Genomic DNA, 21,406 nt, shown 5'->3' on the forward strand with positions numbered 1-21,406 from the left:
CAAGCTGTTTGTGCTTAGATAAGATCCCTAAAGTTGCAAAGACTTAAGTCAAAGAGTTATTCTTTATAAAAGTTAAGACTAGTCCACGCCCTCCTAAGATGGGCCTCGTTTTAACACCCCCCCACGTCTATGTCACTGTGTGGGAAGATTTGCATAACGCCGCCCAAATGTTCACACAAAGAATAGAAGGCATAACTTTTATTTCTTGCTGTAGTATTGATGCCACCGCTGCAGCCACCATCATGGAGATGCTGTGCATTTCATAACGAAAGTGAAAATACTTTGTTTGGCCTTCCAAAAGATTACACAACTAGAAATCAGTGGTTAAGTTGTGTTTACAACACTGTTCCAGAACAGTTCAACCCAAATATTCAGAAGTGTGCAGCGCATTTTACAGAGGAATGTCTCCTGGAAGAGTAGCCTATGCGTCCGTGGCACATTTGCAAGGGCAGTTTGGTGCTTCTGACTCAAAGGCTGTTTGAATCTGTTCTTTACATAAATAAATGAATGCTTTCAAGCATTTGCAATTTACTCATGAAATAACTAAAGTGTGTAATCCATGCTGGATTATAAAGACAAAGTGAAAATTATAAATAATTTATATTATAGTAATATAGCAGGCAATAATACTTTGATTTAAATGGGATTTGCCTAACAAGCACATAAAATAAATGTAACGTAATTTTTTCTATTTTTTTTTAACTCACAGCAAATTCTGAGGCAGTCGCGTGAGAACGCCACAAAGGCGATCTTCCTCATCACTGACGGTTACTCAAACGGTGGAGACCCGCGGCCGGTGGCGGCGGCGCTGAGGGAGAGAGGCGTGGAGATTTTCACGCTGGGCATCTGGCAGGGGAACATCCGCGAGCTACACGACATGGCCTCGCTCCCCAAGGATCAGCACTGCTATTTAGTTCACAACTTCGAAGAGTTTGAAGCGCTGGCTCGACGCGCCCTTCACGAAGGTGAGAATACAGAATATGAGCTTTCCATACTTGTATGCAGTGTTGGGTTACACGTTTTTTGGCGGGGTTCTCCTGTTAAAATTCGCATTCCAGGGAATAAATATCATGTTATTGGAGTCGCTTCAACCCGCGGACATGAAAAGCAACCCGCAGCAACATTGTTAAGTAGCCCAATTTGGCAACTCTTGTTTGTGAAAGTTCTTATTTGCATATTTATGAGGTAGATATATTGATTGGGCAATTATAGCACGTGATCACTACCAGTTTTTTTTTTTTTTTTTTTTTTCACAAATCAATGAATGGCGTTTGCTGTTACGTCGACATAAGCCAAAGTTTCTGGACTGTATAAAAATAATTAGGTTAGTAAAAATTTATTCTTGGTTTTCTGTTGCCATACAACTTAGGGGAACATTTTAGCACCACTTGGTTTCACGCTGTAATACTTTGGTACATCTATTAAAAGTAGTGCTAATAAACCCTGCCAAAAATGGTGGTGTTAAACATTATGTAAACAAGAGTTAAAGTTGTACAACAAAAGGGGCGTTTAAAAGGCGTTAACCAAAAATTAATTGCAAAAAAAAGGTATACGTATGTCTATAAAGTACGATGCAGAATTCTCGTGTCTTTCTTCATATAAATACAAACTTTACAAAAATGTACCATGGTTACCATAGTTTCCTCTAAATACCAGAGTTAACAGGAAAACAAACTTTATTTTGATGTCAGTGGTGACTAATACCATGCAGCTTTACTGTAAAAATAGCATTTGCTGTGATATTTTAACAGAAACTATGGTTACCATGGTGAATGTTTGTAAAGGGAAATCAAAGGCCAGTCCAGCTCATTTTTCCTGAGCCTGACAAATATGAACCTCTGTTAATCCCAGTGTAAAAGAAAACTGGTACAAAAATAATTCAGTGTTATTATTTCCTTTGGCTGTCTGGCTATAGCAGATTCTTCTTATCAGAGCTCTGAACTCAATCAGCTACATGAACTCACAAGACCCCTTTCTCCACGATGACATCACCCACCTACACAGAGAGATATAAAACAAAGAAGCCCTCTGGATAGCAACAGATCAATCATTGGCTTTGGGCAAGGGTAGGCCTGACTAAAGCTGTGGGATCGTTTGTTCTCACCTCCCGTTGTAATATCATGTTTGTCATATCATTTGTCCAAGATAGTGCAGACTCCTTCAGCTTGTATAGCCAGTCTGTGTATGCCAACATCTGGAGCAGTGCATTTGTTTGTATTTAAGGAGACAAAATGGTCCTGCCAAAGCCAAGGTTCTTATTGTTAGTTATGCAGAAGATGCCAATACCGAAACACACATGCTTACTTTTCCAGAGCTGCTTGGAGTTCAGTTAGACATGAAGAAATAGATAAATTATGAGGCCAATATTATTTTCTTTTGCTTCAGAGAAAAGTGCAAAGTCTGATATTCACTGCCATTTTCTCTTCCAGATCTTCCAACTGGAAGTTATATTCAGGAGGATCTGGCACTGTGTTCATCATTGTGCGAAGAGGGAAGGGACTGTTGTGACATAATGGCCAGCTGTAAATGCGGTACACACACAGGACAGTATGATTGTGTGTGTGAGAAAGGATATTACGGAAAAGGACTTCAACATGAGTGCACAGGTAAGGGTGGTGGCCTGTGGGCAAATTTGGGATTTTCTATTTCAGTTCAAAAGTTTTAAAGAAATTGAAAAGTTTCTAGAGACAAGTCCAGTTTAGTACTTGATAAATGTGCTCAGGGATGTTTAAGGGTGAAATGTGAACTGAAAGCCAATTCCTCTCCTGAAATGATGTAAAACAAACACTTCCACCAAATACCCATAGTGACAGAGAAAGCAGCTTACAAATCGATGGGACATTGAAGCTTGATGCCAAAGTAGTGCTTTAGCTCTCATTTTGCTTTCATAACAAACCCATAAACATGATTTAAAACATTCACAATCATCTCTTTGTACACTGCAAAATAGCACATAATATGCTATGTCAGCATTTTTTTGCAGCTTACTTAACTTCATTTGAATCTGGCAACCCTACTATTGTTCACCTCATAAAACTGCTTGAAGAAAAGGCAATGCTTCATTTGAATTAAGATCTATTTGTGTTTACGTTCATGAATTTCAGTTCTATTAAAGCTATTTTTCATGCTGTGGTAAAAATGAGCTCATATTGAGACTATTCTAACTGTTCTAAAATAATCAGACTGACTAATTAAACTGAGGAATGAGGTGGTAGAAAAGTGGTAGATGTATAAACGCAGTGTGAACTGCAGAGTTCATGTGATGGAGTGCTAACCTCCGACAGATGTTATTATTGCACACTTGCTTTCACACGTTGTCGCTTTGTACTATTATTTCTTTCTTTTCCTCTTCAGAGACACTTAAGTCACATGTAAATGCCTTGAAGTCTATTATAAATCTTATTTTAAAGTCTGTATATTAAACAAACATAACTCAGGAAATGAATCTGGTGTTTTGAGAAATAGATTTGGAATAGTGCAAACTTTTACTCACAAATGTCTTTGACTAAAAGTGTTCTTACTCATGTGGTTCCCAGCCTTTTTTTTTGTCTGAGACCCCCTTTTTCCCAAGAAAATATTTTTGCGCCACCCTTCAAATTTAATGATATTATCGCTCTTGTAAGGTTGCAGCAAGGATGACAAAAAAATTTGTTTTCAAATAAACTGTATGTTTATTACTATAACAAGATATGTTTATGCACAAATAATAGCTTATATATAATATTGAAAATACAATAACAAAAACAATCAGCAGGCCATTTGTAATTTAAAAACATAAGCCTAGGAGTAGCCTATAAATTGGCCCTATTTAAAATGCAATAACAAAAATATCAGTATTCACACTGGTGTGTAGGATTTTTTTTTACATAGGCTACTACAAAATGACTGTTGTCTGGCACCTCAGTACTTGCATGTTATTTGTAAGGCTTTATCAATCAGTGTAAGGATTGCTGCTGGCAGTGAGCAATAATTTGGTCAATGTGTGGAGAGATCTTTGACAGGGCAAGACACATTCATCATCCTTAAGACGCACATCATCCCCAAGGGTCAGGCTGGCCCTGTATTTGGTTTTAGGGGCTGCCATGGTTGAAAACCCAGCTTCACAAAGGTAGGTGGTGCTAAAGGAAATCAGCATCTTCATTGCAGCTGTGTTACAGACTGGGCGTTCTTCTGCCATTTCAGAACAGAATGATTCCAATGGAACCTTACTGAAATGGGCTTTCAGGCTGGCATCAAAGTATATTTCTATAAGCTCTTCCAGAAGTCTTGATGTCAGAGTAGTTGGAAGCTTTGCTTCAATGTTCCCAGTAAAGGGGATTCTGATCCACAGAAAATCAGCGGCCTGCTCCTCAGTTAGAGCTGGGAAATAACTATCAAATTTCTCCAGGACCTTTGATAGATGTACTGTTATTTGATGTTGAATGGTTATAAAATTCAAGTGTCTGTCTGCAATAAATGCATGGGTGTGCTCAAGCATGTCTCTGATTCCGGAGGAGACACGTGTATTCCACATGTGTAGTTTTCTTTTGAAAACCTCTATTCATTCATGTTGCACCCTGGACTGCCTTTCAGTCATCGTAGCAACTCCATCAGTAAGTACCCCAATACAGTCACTCCAGTTTATTTCATTTGATCTCATGAAATAATCCGAAGTTTCAAAAATATTGTTTTCTGTCGTGGTGGTACGGAGCTCTTTACAAAACAAAAAATCTAATTTTCCCATTCATAACGAACATGTTGGTAGACTCATCTATTTGAAATGCAAAGTTATTACCATGAAGTTGCCCAGAAAGCTGTCCCCTCACGTCATCTGACATTGTTGCAATGTGACGTTTGACTGTATTATTTGATAATGGTGCCTTAGCCAATTGTTTTGACTTATCCCCTCCAAATAATTCCTTGACAATCTCTGTTGCACATGGCAAAATGATTGTTTCTGCAATTGTATGTCCTTTCTTTGCTTTGGTGATTTGTTTTTCAGAAACTCTATACTATATTTAAAAAAAAGAAATGCTTCCCTCATCTCATTTTGTGTGTGTGTTAGTTCTTTTGCCTTACCCTCAAAAAATGTCCTGGGCTTGTTGCAGTATTGGGAATTAGTTATCTGCAAATGCATTCTAGGTTTGGGCGATGTCTTCAAATTTTGCATTGGACGATGTCTATAGTGAAACATCGCGATGGACAATGAGATCGGCGGGGGGATTGGGGGAGGTGTGCCCGGAGCGTGAATCCTTATAAGGGAAAATGACTAACAATTCCTAACACCGTGTCTACACTGGAAGCGAGCGGTGACAAAATACTATAGAACCACTGATCTATAACAGAGATTAATTATATATAAATCAGTCAACAGATCTAAAATGGATGCATCATGGCATGACACCACAATTCCCTGACAGTAAACTGCTGCCGCGTTTTGTTTATGATGTGCTGACACAAAATTAGACAGACTTTAGCTGATGCAGCTCGGCGCTACACGACAACTTTTGTGTCTGGTGTAGACACTGTGTAATGAGAGATGACTGAGAACGATGGGGAATGATTTGCAGATCCTCAGTACCACTGACAAACATATAATCTTGTAAAATGTGTGGTAAGTACTGCTGCTCTATAGTATAAACAGAGTACGTGCAATCGCGAATCGTAATAGTGAAACAAAAAAAATGAGCATCACAATGCCGGCACAACATTGTTACTCAAGTCAGTGTACTTGAGTAAATTAATTACTCCGTGATATTGGTTTTTTTCCACTCAGAGTGAGTGTTGGCCAAGTATCTTGAAGCAGGTATGTACAGGTACAACTTTTACACAGTGGGAAAACCAAACCAATGCGAGTCGAGTCGAGCTGGTACTGTGTAGTGGAAAAGCGCCATAAGAAAAGATTTGATCAAACGATTAGTTCACGAACCAGACATTACTAGTATAAAGGGAAGATATATTGATACGTAGTCTATTAAATCTGTGCGCTATATTAATGAGCCTTTTCTTTGAACAATTATAAACCTCAGTTACTGTGAGCTCTTGAAGAGAGTTTCATCGTTTTGACTGTAGTAACCAAACGAGACAATTTGAACACTGAATGGAGGATGACAGACAGCCGCAGTGGAAATAAGAGTTTATGTGAACTTGAATTTAATGACTTCAATATTAATCTGTACCTCACATTGAACTATGGAACAGCTTCAGAACTCTTGAAATATGTTCTTAAATACGTTTTGGTGCTTTATCATATTTTTGTGCCTTTTGTGGAGGTCAACAATAACACAGTATAGTACACGCACAATATCAGATTTGGATCGGTATCGTCTGTCCCAGATCCGCAGAAAATGCCAGGATCGGAGCCGATACCAATCCTGAGTATTGGAACGATACATTACTAGTCCAGTATGCCTGGGTCATTACTATAAGATGCTGTAGGTGAATCAGTGGTACTTTCTAAAATTAGCTTAATGCTCACTGCTCAACACTTTTCAAAATATGACGCAACCCCCCCACAGAGCTCGCTAAGAACCCCTTGTGTGCCGGGACCCCCCTGTTGGGAACTGATGATCTAGAGGACCTCTCACTTGCTGGACATACAGCAATTCATACCGCGAGAATCCTGTTGAAGCCAGGGTTACTTCCCAGTAGTTGAACAGGAAGGTATGGCAGCCATTTATCCCAGTTGCTCAACACTTTTCAAAATATGACGCGACCCCCCCACAGAGCTCACTAAGAACCCCTTGTGTGCCGGGACCCCCCTGTTGGGAACCGAGGATCTAGAGGACCTCTCACTTGGTGGACATACAGCAATTCATACCACGAGAATCCTGTTGAAGCCAGGGTTACTTCCCAGTAGTTGAACAGGAAGGCCTGGCAGTCTTTGCCTGAGTCTGAAACCGACTTTTTTTTTTATATATATTTGAACCATTCAACAAGACCATCAGTCTGAGGGTGTTATGGGGTTGTTCTCACTCTCTTACAGTGTTAATTTTGACACGAAATTTTAATTTAGTTTTAGTCTTAGTCTTTTGACTATAATTCTTTTTAGTTTTAGTCAAGTTTTAGTCATCTGATTTGTTTTAATTTTAGTCTTATTTTAGTCGACTAAAATTGCTTGGTATTTTAGTCGACTAAAATTGCTTGGTATTTTAGTCGACTAAAATTGCTTGGTATTTTAGTCGACTAAAATAAGACTAAAGTCAATAACAGATTTACTAGACAATTTTTTACAGCTGGTATAGGAAACAAACTTAAACAAAATATATAAAACACAAATTCAACTTTATTTCAACACAACTGTGTCTTTATTTCGATTCAAAAGCTTTTATGCAGCAACAAACACTGTCATGATAATGTAAACAATAACTAGCTGCCAATTGACCATCAATAAAAGAAAAATAAAGTTAGGTCCAGGTCCTTAAAGCTTACAGCTGAGCTGAACAATAAGTGCATACATTTAAAGTAAATATTTAATAAGTTGGCAGCTAGGTGGATAAAAAAAGTAACAAGATTTTATAAGGTATTCATTTGTCTAGCAATATTGTATGTTTTAAATACTACAATATTGCTAGATTTGTATGTATAATGATAGGATGTGAACATTCATGTTTCACATGACTAATATAGAAATATTTTTATGATATTGTCAACAAGTAGAACATTATAAAATATACTAAACATTAGTATTAATCAAATGTATTTATCATGATATTACTTATTAGTATTGTGCTCGCATCTAATTTGAAGAAGGGACTATTTTACAGTACTTTTCAGTTCGTAATATTTAATGCTACAACATCTACGCACTGCACTATTCCAATTTTGCTTAGCTCAATAAACAAAAGAACATCGTTGTAAAATTACATTTGAGAAAATGTCCGGGTGGCTCGTCTGTAAATGTCTTTTCAAATTGGTTGTGTTCTTGCCACGAATGAGCGCTCTGCGTGCTTTACACTTTGTTTTGTTTTGTTCGTCGTCAAACGTGAAGTGAGCTGTGGACATTTTGTCGCTCTTTTAGACAGTAGGGACTTTAAGCAACAGCTGCGAATGGAACTGCTACAGCGACCGGAAGTTTGCCGTCACACCGCTGTAGCCAAGAACGTAAAAGTCACTAAGCAACGGTAAAACAGAACAGCGCAACGCAGCATTAATTCATTTATTGAGATCCAAAAAAATATATAATTTAAAAAAGCAAGAGAAGGATTGCTTTTGGCGTTAAATGACAATCTTTTGTCAGAAGAGGAGTTTTTAATATTGTATGATGTAAATAAGTCTAAAAACATAACATTTATTTACCTAACCTCTCACGTTGTAGCGACTCCGGCAAATCAGCTGTTCTCCCGTAGTAGACCGTTAAATTAGAACGTCACAAAGTAGCAGTTAAATTCGCGCAGGCGCAATACAACGCCAGAATGGCTTTGCCGTTCCACCAGAGGCTGTTGCTTAAAGTCCCTATCACCTCTTCGAATGCCGACTTCCCGGGAGCTCATAAAAACTGAAAACCTTCGCTTCACGTCTCAATAAGTCAGGCTCTGATTGGTTCTCTTCTCTCATGCAGTCTGTTCTGTTTTGCCGGTTCTTTTGTTCATTCCTCGCATCTCTCCCGTCTGCTGATTTGATTTTCGTCACAGTCTATTTTCGTCTCGTCCTTTATTCGTTGACGATAATGTCAATCAATTTAGTCATAGTTTTAGTCTCCATCAGTGCCTTCTATTTTAGTTTTCGTTTCGTTTTCGTCGGCAAAAATATATTCGTGACGAAAATAATGACGAAAATATTTAGTCAACGAAATTAACACTGCTCTCTTAATGCCCAAAAGCTGATAAATTTGCTGCAGTTTGTGACTCATAAAGTTAGGGCCTTGGTCTGATAAAACCTCTTTTGGTATGCCAACTTGGGAAAAGAATTTCAACAAAGCTGAAGCTATCTGCTTAGCCGGAACGTCTATCAATGGATATGCTTTTGGATATTTTGCGGAATCAAGTAAAACATCACAGTCAACATTCTTCTTAACCTGATCAAAACAAGTGGCTAAAGATGGGTCTTCCCTCTTTAACTGGGCTAGATCTTTTAGAATCACAATGTCTGTGTTCAGCACCCTCCTCCTTAGCCTGTCCCAGAGTATAAATCATTTCTGCTACCCAACCTCTACGCTGTTACAACCTGTTGTCTTTTGTTGGACCAGACTCAGCTTCAATAGCATAACAACAAGGCAAGGATTGCAAATCATTATCTGCATCTAGATAGAGTGTTGTCTGCATTGCTTGCTTTGACTAAGCCCTTGTCACTACCCCACATCACTCTGTGTCTTGCAGTAATTCCACCAACATGGGCATATCAGTGCCAAGTAGGATGGGATAGGGAAGAGTCTCAGCAATCCCCACCTTCATTAAATATGACTTATTCAAGACTTCAATATAAACTTCTGCAAAAAGCAAAGGAGTGTTGTCACCATGCACACAGCAAACAGTAACAGTCTCCGTGTCAATCCAGTCCCTTCCGTGCACATACCTGCTCTGCACTTGCGTATATGTCACCAAGCCACCAAGGCTAAAACTGGTCTACCATTTAACAAGTAAGACCTAACGGCTGTGAATTGCATTTCATGGGGGATGACTCAATTGAATTGGAAACATAACAAAGAGTTGCGAATTGAGGTTTCTTCAGGCGGCAAAGAGTTCTAGTATGGCCTGGCTGACCACAATGAAAACAGACAACATCCTCCTTAGGTACACTCTGAGAAATTGCATGAGGAGTAATGTCTTTATTCTGTGTGAGTTTAAGGACTCTAGTCCCCAGGTTCCTCAGACTCACCTCTGGCCCCAGGAAGGATTCCTGCATAGCGGAAATTTTCTGTTCCTTTACGGGCTATGAAATATGCCTCAACCAGTCTGGCAGCCTCAGCAGCAGTCGTTACATCAAACTCCTTGACCCAAGTCCTCACGTCTGGGTACAAGACGTGAAGGAACTGAATGTCTTAACAAAATCATTGTCTTGTGTATGTGAAGGGTCCATTGCAACAAAGGCAGATCTGGCCTTATCAGAATGCAACGGAATGAGGTGGATGGCCCAGTCTTCTTTAGCCACTGGTACAGCTCTGCCAGTTTCTAAAACATCAGCAAAAAGTGCTCAACATCAAACGAGTTCTTAAGTTTCCCTAGATGCGGCTCCTAGTCTATCACCCTTGCTGCTGGTTTGTCCGATACTTCTCCAAGACACACAAGTTCCATGTCAGTTTGCATTTGTGTGATGTGGTGACTGAACACTTTAAAATGTTGTTCTCGACAGCCTGTCTCTCTCACTTGTCGATCATGTGGATCTTTCTGATACTTCATAAAGGACTAGAACATCTGCCCCAGAGCCGTAATAGCAGCATCAGCTCCAGCCCAAGGAACCTTCGTAAGCTGCAATCTTTCATCTGGATCCCTCTCGATTTCACTCTGGTCCACATCTGGTCTAGAGTTCTCATCAGACTTACTCCTTGTCTTCGGTGGCATTAAAAAAAAAAGTATGTCCACGTCACCTAAGTGGTTCAAAAAAACTTCTGACATCAACGGTAATGGAGCCAGTTTTGTGTCGACTGCAGAAGGTAATTTTAATTAATAAAGAAACAAGTACTTAAGTAAAACAAATACTTGTGCTTTAACAGCAACAAAGAAGTAAACTGTTATAATACAAAACAAAACACGGAAATTTGAAACAAACCAACCTCAGTTAATTATTAATGCTTAACAATGCTCAACCAAAAATTAAGCAGATCACCAGCCTCCCCCCTCAAACATGAGAACACTAAACTGTGCCATCAATAGGCGGGAATGAGTTCTTCAAAATGGTGGGCATTTACTGTGACCTGTGGGTTTTTCACGTTTAGGATGGGAAAATGTTCCAGTACAGTAAGTATGACTATTTATAATATAAAAGCTGTTATATAGAAACAATAAACTTTTAACATGATCACTGGTCTTGCTTTACTTCTTAACACAACACCATAAATCAACATAGTAAAATGTATGAATCATTAATTGTCAAACTGAGGAAGAAATTACATGATGAGGATAGGAACAACATCACATAACACATAATCAATGACATAAACACGTTAACTGGTGTTCAATTTGCGCAAAACAGAAGAGTATGCATGTACGTACAGTTCACATTCCTGTGTCAAAGTAGGAGTCATTTTCATAATAAGAGCCTCACTGTGACACTTTCCTCTAAAAAGGTTTTCATGGATCTGGTTGTTAAGGTTGCTGCGTTTTTCTTTATTTGAACTTATTTGCATATTTGACATGATGCATAATAGTCATAACTGGTGGTCACTGAAAAGGGAGGAAAGTTAACAAAAGACACTGAGTAGATTTTGTCTTCCTGTTTTATTGTGTTAATTTTCCTGTTTATTTTGGATGTGATAACGGAGGCTGTGAACTCAATTGCGAATTTGAATCAGATGTTACCAGGGTGATTGCATTCCTCACAATTATTTTTGGTCTGACTGTTAATTAGCAGCAGAATTCTGTAATTAATGACAGAATGCAAACTTATAGCAGGTGTTTGGCTCACTCTATGGAAGTCACCGGAAAAACTAAATGAAGACCAGGGTTTCTTGTTTCTGATATGGGGACTGTTTTAATAATGATTGCAATAAAACATATCATAAAAAGCAAAATACAAAAAGCTGACCCTGGTAAGGCCATGCTTTTCAGTCATAGATAATAGCATTATTTTTCCGGACATGTTGTTTTGCATCTGTGCACAGAAAAGTTAGCCTGGATCAAGTTTGTTCCCACAGGTCAAGTTTTAATCTTTTGTTGATCTGTAGGGATTTTAAAAAGATAGTTGCCCTGTATCATTTGAATGTACTGGAAAGCCTCCAAACGTGCATTGTCCTGATGTCTAAAAGGTGCTTAATAACAAGACTAAAGGCCATTTCATCTGAACTGACCTCCTGCTACTATTGCTTGAAAGTAAAACATAGTGATGTTGATGAATGAGTACAAAGAAAAGATGAATGACACCATTTGTGAAGATCTGTGTTGGGATTTGTTTGACTTAAGCATTCCAGTGGTTTTATAATGACCTGACATTTTATCCAGAGTCACATTCTGGGTTAACCTGGCAAGTGTAATACATCACCATAGATGCAGACACCATAATACATCTCAGCTGGTGTGTGACAGGGACCAGTTGTCAGATGTCAGAGGTCAAAGATAGCTGAGGAAGAGACACTGTTTTATTTCCTCAAATCAGGGCTCGTAAATATTTACCTTCAGCAGAACGCCCTAGAGTCCATATGTGAGCCCCTAGACAAACATAAATCTATCCATGAAAAAAAAAACTTCCAGAATAGAGGAGAAAAGAAGGAATCTGGGAAATGTCAGATAGGTACTGAGTGAGGAAATGTTGCAAAAGTGTTTTTCTTTTTTGTGTGTGTTTGACCTCCTTATTCTCCCACTGTGGCTGTCTCTTTCCCCCTCATTTTTACCCCCCTGCAACCCTGTGACCAATAATAACCCCCATATGGTCTCTAGAGTCAGTAAAAATGTACTCTTGCTACATTTAGTGCCTGTAACGCAGAATGTGTTGTTTTGTCTGTGCATATGTATGCATAAAATTGTGCATGTCTTTGTGCATGTGTCTTGCGCGTAATAACATGCATTTGGTTTTAAACCAAGAGACGCGTCAGTACATATGATATATTAGATGGGAAGATTGGAGGGCCGCAGTGAGAGTGAAGACATTTATCAGCCATGTGACAGGCAGACTTCCAGTAAACAACTCTACAGTCTAATACCTCTCCAAGTCTGAAACCCAAAACGTAGTATTTCCCAAGCACAATCCTTCCAGCTCTAGAGCTGTAGACATCTTTCTGTTTAGCATTGGCCTGTATTGCTTTATAGTTTCATTGGACTGCAATCAAATGATCACTTTAATTTCACTCATTGCTGTGGCAATTGTTCAGATGTTTTTGAAAGAGGTCTCTTATGCTCACCAAGGCTGCATTTATTCAAACAAAAAAATACAGTAAGAACAATACTGTTGTGAAATATTATGGTGCAAAATAATACTTTTTGATATATTTAAATGTAGCCTAATATATTCCTGTGATGGCAAAGCTGATTTTTTTTGCAGCCATTACACCAGTCCTTGATTTTTGTAACTCATATTTTAATTTTTAATTTTTTTGATTGGGTTGTAAGTGTTATGTGGCCATTGAGCTGTGGTGCTTATGTGGGAGATGCAGGTTGAAGTCTAGTCTGTTTAGTGTACTTAAACTGTTTCTTCTTTCTTTTACTGCTTTTTCATCTTTGTTTCTCCTCCTTTTTTTCCTCTCTCTCCATTAGTATGTCTTATCTGTTCCATACCACACATCAGACAAAAGGTGAATATTCCCTCTCACAAATCCAAGGTGAAGGGTTCAGAGCTCCCCCAGGCCTCAACATTTTTTCCCTCTTATTCTTCATTTTTCATGCCTCTTTACTGTCCAAACCTCCATGCCACATGGCCAATTCCTGTCTTTTGTCTTATTTTTCCATCTTTATTTAGCAATGAAACTGGTTTCCTACCTGCCTTGATATCTTAGAGCCAGCAATGAAGTCAGAAGAGATGCTGTAATGCATGTTTGGCTTCAGCAATATTTTATTTCTGCTGCAGTGCAGAGCCAACCTGGTCTTCAGCAAACAATATGGAAAAATGTTTTAGTGTAGTTTTATCATTCCAAGTGCTCTATATTCTATAAAGTGCGAAACTGATGACTTTGTCTTAAACCCCAACCACATTTCTGCTCTTGAGTGTTTGTTCCTCATGTTTATATAGAGTATTTTATATTAATTGCATTATACTTGTCAGCTGTTTTAATTTCATTCCTAATTTGATTTTTCATAGTTTGAAGTTGTGTTTTGTATGAAGTCATTCTTTTTAATCCTAGCTGGGCTGGACAGTTTCATGAGTGTTTCATCAGCTTATTCTAGGCTGATTTCATGCTAGACCTGTACTGTTGAGATCATGGCATCATCTGGTTATTTGATGTAGTCTGTTGCACATATTGGTAATGCTTTCCCATGTAAGACACATTGCCATGATGCTACAGAGTTTGTTGTGAGTGGTTTTTATTGTGGTTTAGGTAGTCTTGTATGATAAATCTTTCATATTTAGAGCACAAATGGCTTGTCAAGTTCTTTTTCCCTTTGTTTTGTCATCAAACAAAAGCCATAACAGTGACCACCTAGTATGTTAGAACTGACCATAGCACAGATGTTTTGGTATAAGTTGGATATTAAGACTTAGGGGATAGTTTAAAAGAAATATAATTACTGTATGAGAAATTATACTTGCTTTAGACTTACAGCAGCAAGCACTATTAGGACAAGTTATGTGTGCTTTTCATTCAACAATATTATCAGCTTATATAACTGTGTTTATGAAAATGACTGGCTTTACATTACTGTATGTACAGTACAATTGCATACTGTATATGTCTTCTTATGTACTTCTAATGAAGATACTCAAAAAATCGTTTGAGCCCTTGGATTTCCTTTTCCAGATAAAAGCAGATTGTTGCTCAACTCCTGGTATGCTCTGCTCCTGGATTGTTTTGGCCAAAAACAGCAGATGCCTCTGGATCTCAAGGGACACAAAGGTTCAGAGTCAATTGGATTCACCCCAGTATTTTAAACCAGATCACATTAAAGTGAAGATTTTAGTTCCAGGAAGACAGGCATGTGAAGACTTCTAAATGAGTTCTCTTGGTCGTTGAGACATTGCGTTGTTATGCTGACCTCGCATCCGTTTTACACTTTCAGTGGTGATGAGTAATAGTTAAATACTGGAAGTGACTGCTGGTCTGAGGTCAGTGGCTCCTATCTATAACAGCTTAGTTCCTCAGTGACAAATTAAGAATTCCTCAGCCTGCCACTGTGTGGTAAACTGTGTTGATTAATGCCTTTGGAAAAAAGGAGGCAAGTTTATAGGTTTTAGAAACTGTGATCTTGTAAAGTTACTGTTACTTGTGCATACAAGAGGTGTGTGCATGACACTGCATTTGCTTGTTAGGGATCGTGTGTGTGTGTGTTGACTGTAAACTGGCTGCAATTAGGGCCACCAGCAGGTGGGGGTGACAAATGGGATCTTGTGAAAAGAGTCAGTAGCTGAACCTAACGAACCTTGCAAGCGTTCCTCCCCCATCTCTCTTATTTCCCCCTTGCCAATTACAGTGTAGCTCACTGTGTCAGTGTATCCAGTTATAAAAACAGATTTACAGTATGTGTGTTGTGTAAAACGACTACCCCATGCTGGCCGAACAGACCCGATTTATTTTGTTCCGATTCCATTCTTGAGAATGACCTATGAGTGAGTGTCACGTCAGCTCGGGATGCTGTAATGGTTATTCTGCCCTCCATTTCTCCTTCGCTGCCTTTAAAAATCCCATTGGAAATGTTTTATGATACCTGGTTTGGCTTTAAAGGCTTACTCTGAAAGTACAAGCCTATTTTTCTCTCTCTTTATGACCTATTACTTTGTTTTCTGTCAGCTTCACTATGTTTCTCCCTCTTCACCTCTCCCAGCAGCTGTCATGTCATTATTTCCTGCCTTTCTTCATATAGCAGTGGCCTTTTTAGTGTGAATTAATCAGTTGTGTTTGTAGATTGAGTGTGAGTGTTGCATCCTGTCTCCCTTCATGTCTGTCCTCCACAGCAAATGCTTTTAGGAGCCTCCCCTCTCTATAAAGAACGTGTTGTCAGTCACTGTAAATAGGCGTCTTTGCTACTGAACTTCATACCCTTTGCTACATGTTAACCTACAACAGAGAAAGACGGAACACTAAAAAATAAGATTCAAAAGTAGCCCTAATTGAAGTTTATTTTTTATTTATGTGGAAATTATAGGTACTGTATGGTGAATTTGGGACATTTTCCCCAGTCATCTCAATTTCATTGATCTCAATATAACACATTAAATTAGACGTGAAACTTGAAAGTGCCATAGTATTTAAATAGCCTATGTTTTCCTACAAAATGTACTCAGCAGCTTTGATTTACAGCTTGAGTTACATTAATGTATAACGATTACTCTTTTCCAGAATCCAGATCTGAGCTGAGATGGAAAAAGGAAATCTTTTGTCACAATGACACAAAGCATAACAATTGCATGTGAGGCTGACCTCCTGTTTAAACCCAGAACAAAGGGGAAAGGATGAAACCCATATAAACATGCAGAGTGAAATTTTTGTGGCTGAAAACAGGAGAATGTGGTATACCAATGGCAGCATGAATGGTGATGTCATTTAGAAAGGTTATTTACAATCGTTTTTAAAGTGCATCTGTTGCATCCTGTGGTTTGCAGATGTGGATTATTGTTTATTACCAAAAATCTAACATCATACTCACAAATTGGGTTATGGTAGGATAATTTTATCTAATATTTTTAAGAAGCTGCTACCCATGCAGTGTAAGAATTAGTCAATTTTGTATTGTTTTTGCATCTAAATTGCATCTACAAACCATTTTCTGGCATGAAGTCCTGCTTTTAGAGTATAGTGAGTGTTTTAAAGTGTCTTTTACAAGAAGCCCAACATAGCGTGATGAAGTTGTTTATTCTCTGTTCGGTGTAATTCTAGTGGGGCCTGTAATGTGGTTGAACTCTAGAATTAGCCAGTGTCTATTCACTTTGGTTTTCAAACATCTTTAGACATGTACATTTTGATAAATGTCTGTTGTATGAGCTAGATGGATTTGGCTGTAGTTTTATTGCACAAAACGGTTTATGCTACTTAAAACATTTCCATTGTCAAAAAATTCATATTGCTTCAGGTGGGTTTGACTTTCACAACTTCAAAAGAAATTTTAAATAAGATAAGCTTAAACCATCTGAAATGCTAAAAAAAACATTCTAACAATGTAAACCTCCTCATCCCCCTTTCTAGTTCACTCTCTCTTCTTACTCACATCCTTTCTTTGGACTGTAAGTTCTTGTCCATCTGTTGGGTTGAAGTCCTTTTTTCTCCCTCTTTCTCTTTTCCTTTATTGTGGGTTTCTGGGAGGGTGAGAGTTTTAACTCATTGCCTCAGAGTTATGAGACATGCAGCAGGCAAACAGCAATCCAAATTAACACCAATACTGGACTTAGCCGCTGAACTTGTGACCTTCTTATTTTAAAAACTGTAAAAATAGCTAAAGGTTCCAGTTTATACCACATGATTATCAAAGAGCTTATCCTGTCTGAACCTGATATATAACAGAGCTACACATTCACCATTAGACACATGCTAATGTTCATATGTTAGATGTTTACTTTGGAATATTTTAAAAGGATCTTTTAAAAAGACATTAGAGAATGTTATAACGTTAACATATCATTTACATTATATGAATGCATTTGGCTTTCATCAACTTATGAAAGAGAGACATAAGCAATTTGTCACAGAAATCTACAGTGCCAGATTTATTAGAAAACTAGATTATGAAACATGTTTTTTTTTGTCTTGGTGACTTAAGCTTGTGTGGTTTATAAAGGTGCATTTTCAGCTGCTTTAAATCACATACAGATATAAAAAAACTTTACAGTTGTGCTAACAGTTCAGACATTAGCTTAAACTTTTATAAAGTGTTGCTTTACTATACTTTAACTAGAAGCTTTCCACAGTGCAGTTAGGTGGTTTTCAGTTTAGTCTGATTGGTGTAATTTAGCAGGCAATGTAATATATTTTAGGTACTAAAGTGTACTGAATGTGACAAAATACAGCATTAGCTAGCTATTTGTACTATAAACATAATGTCTGTGAACACTTTCTTTGAACCAGGTCAGTGCAAAATGTCTGGTAGAATGCATTTGCAAGCAATTCGACTTTCCAATGAAGATGTTTCACCACCCATATCAATGACTTCATTAGCTGTTGGATGCTGGATAATTCCAGCCATCAGACTGTTCCTAAAAGCCATTTGGATCAGTGACAAATCGTCTTCAATAGACACACTAAAACATCATGGCATGTGTGTAAAAAACATTTTCCCAGCACTTTTTTGAGAACGGAAACCCACCATCTTTCCAGCTCTCTGATTTCTCCCTCTATCTAACATATTCCATCTATCCATCTGTGTGTCTGTTTCTCTCACTTGAGCACAGATGCACTTTTTTTCAATGGCTTTGGTTGTATTCCTGTCTTACATTCTTTTTTGCCATCTGTCTGTTTAGTTCTCTCTTCCTGTCTCAGATTCACTGTCAGTCTCTCTTTGTTTATTTCAGTTCTTCTTACATTAATTCCACCATCTGCTTGTCTGTTTGCATCTTAGTGTTTGCTAGCTTTTCTTTCTCTCTGACTTTTGCCCTCTACCCAACTGCTCGTCTTTTTGGGCATAGTGTTTCAGAGCGGATGGCCACCCATCAGCACCCCAGCAAAACTCAGAATAGCACAGTATTGCAACTGTTTCAGAAGCAGCTGGGTGTTATTTGAATGAAAAATGACCAAATGTGAAATATTAGAAATGATGCCAAGGGTACTGGGAGGAAGGCTCAGATGAAACCTCTTTAACTCTAGCATATTACATGTTATGTAACTAGTCAAACAAAACGGTGGTTGTCTGACTAGACGTTTGAGCCGTCAGCTTAATGATGGTCACTAATATAAACAACACCTGTGAAGGGAAATTTGTTAGATGTGGGTTTTGTTGTTAAATCAACCAGACAGTCTGGCAAGATGACTTCTGGCTGTAGGTACCACTGAAGAAATGAATGCGAGATGGACTGACAGAGGAGAAATTAGGTGACTGCTTTTAAAAATGATGCAAGAAGCGTCCTATTACCTTAATTTAATATCAAAATGAGGTCCAAACAAAGTGTTTTTTCTCCACTTTGACCAAGTTAAGATGTCTGGCTGACTTGTACAGAGCAGCTATTGATAAAGAGTGTCTGGGTTGTTCCTCCTTCCACAAATGAAATGTCTTTGATATTTAACATGAGCTTATGTGGGGAGGTTTTGAAGCATTTCAGCCAAAATTGTCCCAGTGAAAAACACATCAGTTACTTTTCTAAATAGCCTGAGAAATACTTAACGAATCTTTTCTTAACCTCCAAAACATACTGTATGTGTTATTTAAACAATGGAAAGTTAGTGTTGGGGAGTCTTTCAGTTCAGTAACATGTTATCTGACACAGCATCTTATCACAAGGGTTTGTGTCTAGTGTTTGACGAATCCACTGGGCCAAATTAACTGTGGCATGTATACCACATAAAGGTCCATTTAATGTGGCATAAATGAATTTCCAGAGGAATCACAGTCATGGGAAACAGTTTACTGCATCATTAAACATTTTAATCGTTTTTTTTTTTTTTTATGTTGGAAACTAACTGAAATAAACATTTAAAAGTATGAATCACTACTACTAATCACTGAAGATTGAAAGTTCTGAAAGAAGCTGAAGGTTACTTCAAATAAATGTGGACAAAACAAGACACACAATGATTAGCATGACAACAGCAAAGATAAAAGGTGGATATAATATTGCATTTAATTTTGAAACCAAATTGGAGGTGGCAAAGAATCTGTCTCAGAGATGTTGCTGTGTGAAATCTGCGTTGTGATGATATAAATCATTCTAAATCACAATGTAGTGGAAGTAACATCAGATCAGGGACTTGGTTCAGTTATTGATTAGGTGGAGGCAGATCTTAATGCAAGTTTGTAAGAAAGAGGCGGGGCTTAAATGGGCTAAATGATTTGTGAGGTCATGTCATTAGTTTAAATGTAAGACTGAGTTATGATATTTTGATTAAAACTTACAGTCCAAAAATTAAACGGATGGATAAATTGTTCACATAATAAGAGCTTCAGGTGAATTTCCATTTCATGAAATCATTGCTATCAAGCTCTCTTTATTGCCTTTTCTTTTACTTTTTTCTCTTTCTCAGCTTGTCCATCTGGCACATATAAACCTGAAGCAGTTTCTGGAGGTGTGAGTACTTGCCTTCCTTGCCCCGACCCTCATCACACATCCAGACCTGGGAGTACAGATGTATCAGACTGTGTGTGTGCAGAAGGCTACAGACCACACAACAACACATGCCAAGGTGCTGATCTATCTGCTTTATATCTAGAAACATCTCTGCTAACATTTCTGTTTATGGATATGTGTCTGTATGTGTGCTCTTTTCAAAACACTAAATTGAATTCTTTTAACCCTCCCACTCTCTTGTTTTCCCTGCTGCAGCGGTGGTCTGTCCGGTTCTCACTCCTCCAGAGAATGGCTTCTTCATCCAGAATGTGTGTAATAATCAGTTTAACTCTGCATGTGGGGTGCGCTGTCTCCAAGGCTTTGACCTGCAGGGAGACGGAATCAGACTCTGTCAGCCGGACGGGACCTGGTCAGGAGTTCATCCGAGCTGCAGAGGTGAGGAACACCTGGAATTTATGACATCAGCGGTCCTGGAAAGTGGACACAATCTAATATATGTATTGCTTTTTTCTTTTCCTTTTGTTGTACTTTATCTTTTGTTAGCTTGCCCACTTCCCACTTTTGTATGTTATTTTTTGCCCCTAATTCCGTGGAAAGCAAATTAAAGCGGAAAACATATTGGTTTTATTGTCAGTTGATGTGTTAAAGAATTGGAAGCTCAAAGGGCCTTTAGTCACCCCATATGTTTCATCACCCCCAGAAAAGCTAATATACTGCAGCCTTTGAGTATGTATGTGTGTGTGGAGAAAGGCTCATAAAGCCATTTCTCTGCCCGTCGGCCTGCAGCGCTTTGAGTTCATGTGTGTTTAGATAGCTGGAAAGTAAACTCTAATGCTTTGCCAACTATGTGAGTGCTTACACACTTGAACAAATGAATACAATATGTATATGCACAAACCAAATCACACACTCAGACAGATGTATGTATGCAAGTTGACCTGTAAAGAATTCCCTTTCTTATGACCTCAGGCCTGAAATAACAATATTTTGGTTGTTCTTTGTTTGGAAATAAATTACAGGTCTCAAAGTCCCAACCACAGACTTAGCTACCAGCCACCCTCTTCTCAATCGTTTTCTCTTTTCCCTCCCGTTTGCTCTTAAAATCTCTCTTCTTCTCTAGTCTGTCCATCTTTTCCATTTTTGTTTATCCCAGCTGTCTGTGTGTCGTTGAATTGGGGTAATTTTAAGTCTGTCCAATACAGCAGCGTTTTAATAACATAGGACCAAACCTTCTGTGCAATGCCCTAACCCCTGTCTGGTGTGTGTGGTATTTTCCCATAGTTCGCTCTTGCCCAGATCTCTCTCCTCCGCGTCATGGGGTACTGAACTGCAGTGAGCGGACCGCCCCCTATAGGCTGGAGTGTTTGGTGCGCTGTGAACAGGGCTATAGGCTGCAGGGCAGAGCCAGACTCACCTGTCTTTCCAACTCACAGTGGAGTGGACCACAGCCCCGGTGTGTCGGTAAGATCGTAGCTCTATG

At 38.5% G+C, this 21,406-nt stretch overlaps 1 protein-coding gene across 2 annotated transcripts in view; it reads left to right on the top strand.

The window, feature by feature from the left end:
- LOC127962123 (sushi, von Willebrand factor type A, EGF and pentraxin domain-containing protein 1) overlaps positions 1-21,406 on the top strand; it is a 61,626-nt gene that overhangs the window by 11,949 nt on the left and 28,271 nt on the right. For both annotated transcript variants that reach the window (XM_052561591.1, XM_052561592.1), the window contains exons 2-6: positions 710-965; positions 2,430-2,606; positions 19,883-20,041; positions 20,182-20,361; positions 21,208-21,387. In XM_052561591.1, the coding sequence (XP_052417551.1) occupies positions 710-965; positions 2,430-2,606; positions 19,883-20,041; positions 20,182-20,361; positions 21,208-21,387 (952 nt within the window). The remainder of the gene's footprint in view (positions 1-709; positions 966-2,429; positions 2,607-19,882; positions 20,042-20,181; positions 20,362-21,207; positions 21,388-21,406) is intronic.

The sequence above is a fragment of the Carassius gibelio genome, chromosome B7, assembly GCF_023724105.1.
Source record: "Carassius gibelio isolate Cgi1373 ecotype wild population from Czech Republic chromosome B7, carGib1.2-hapl.c, whole genome shotgun sequence".
Taxonomy (NCBI): Eukaryota; Metazoa; Chordata; class Actinopteri; order Cypriniformes; family Cyprinidae; genus Carassius; species Carassius gibelio.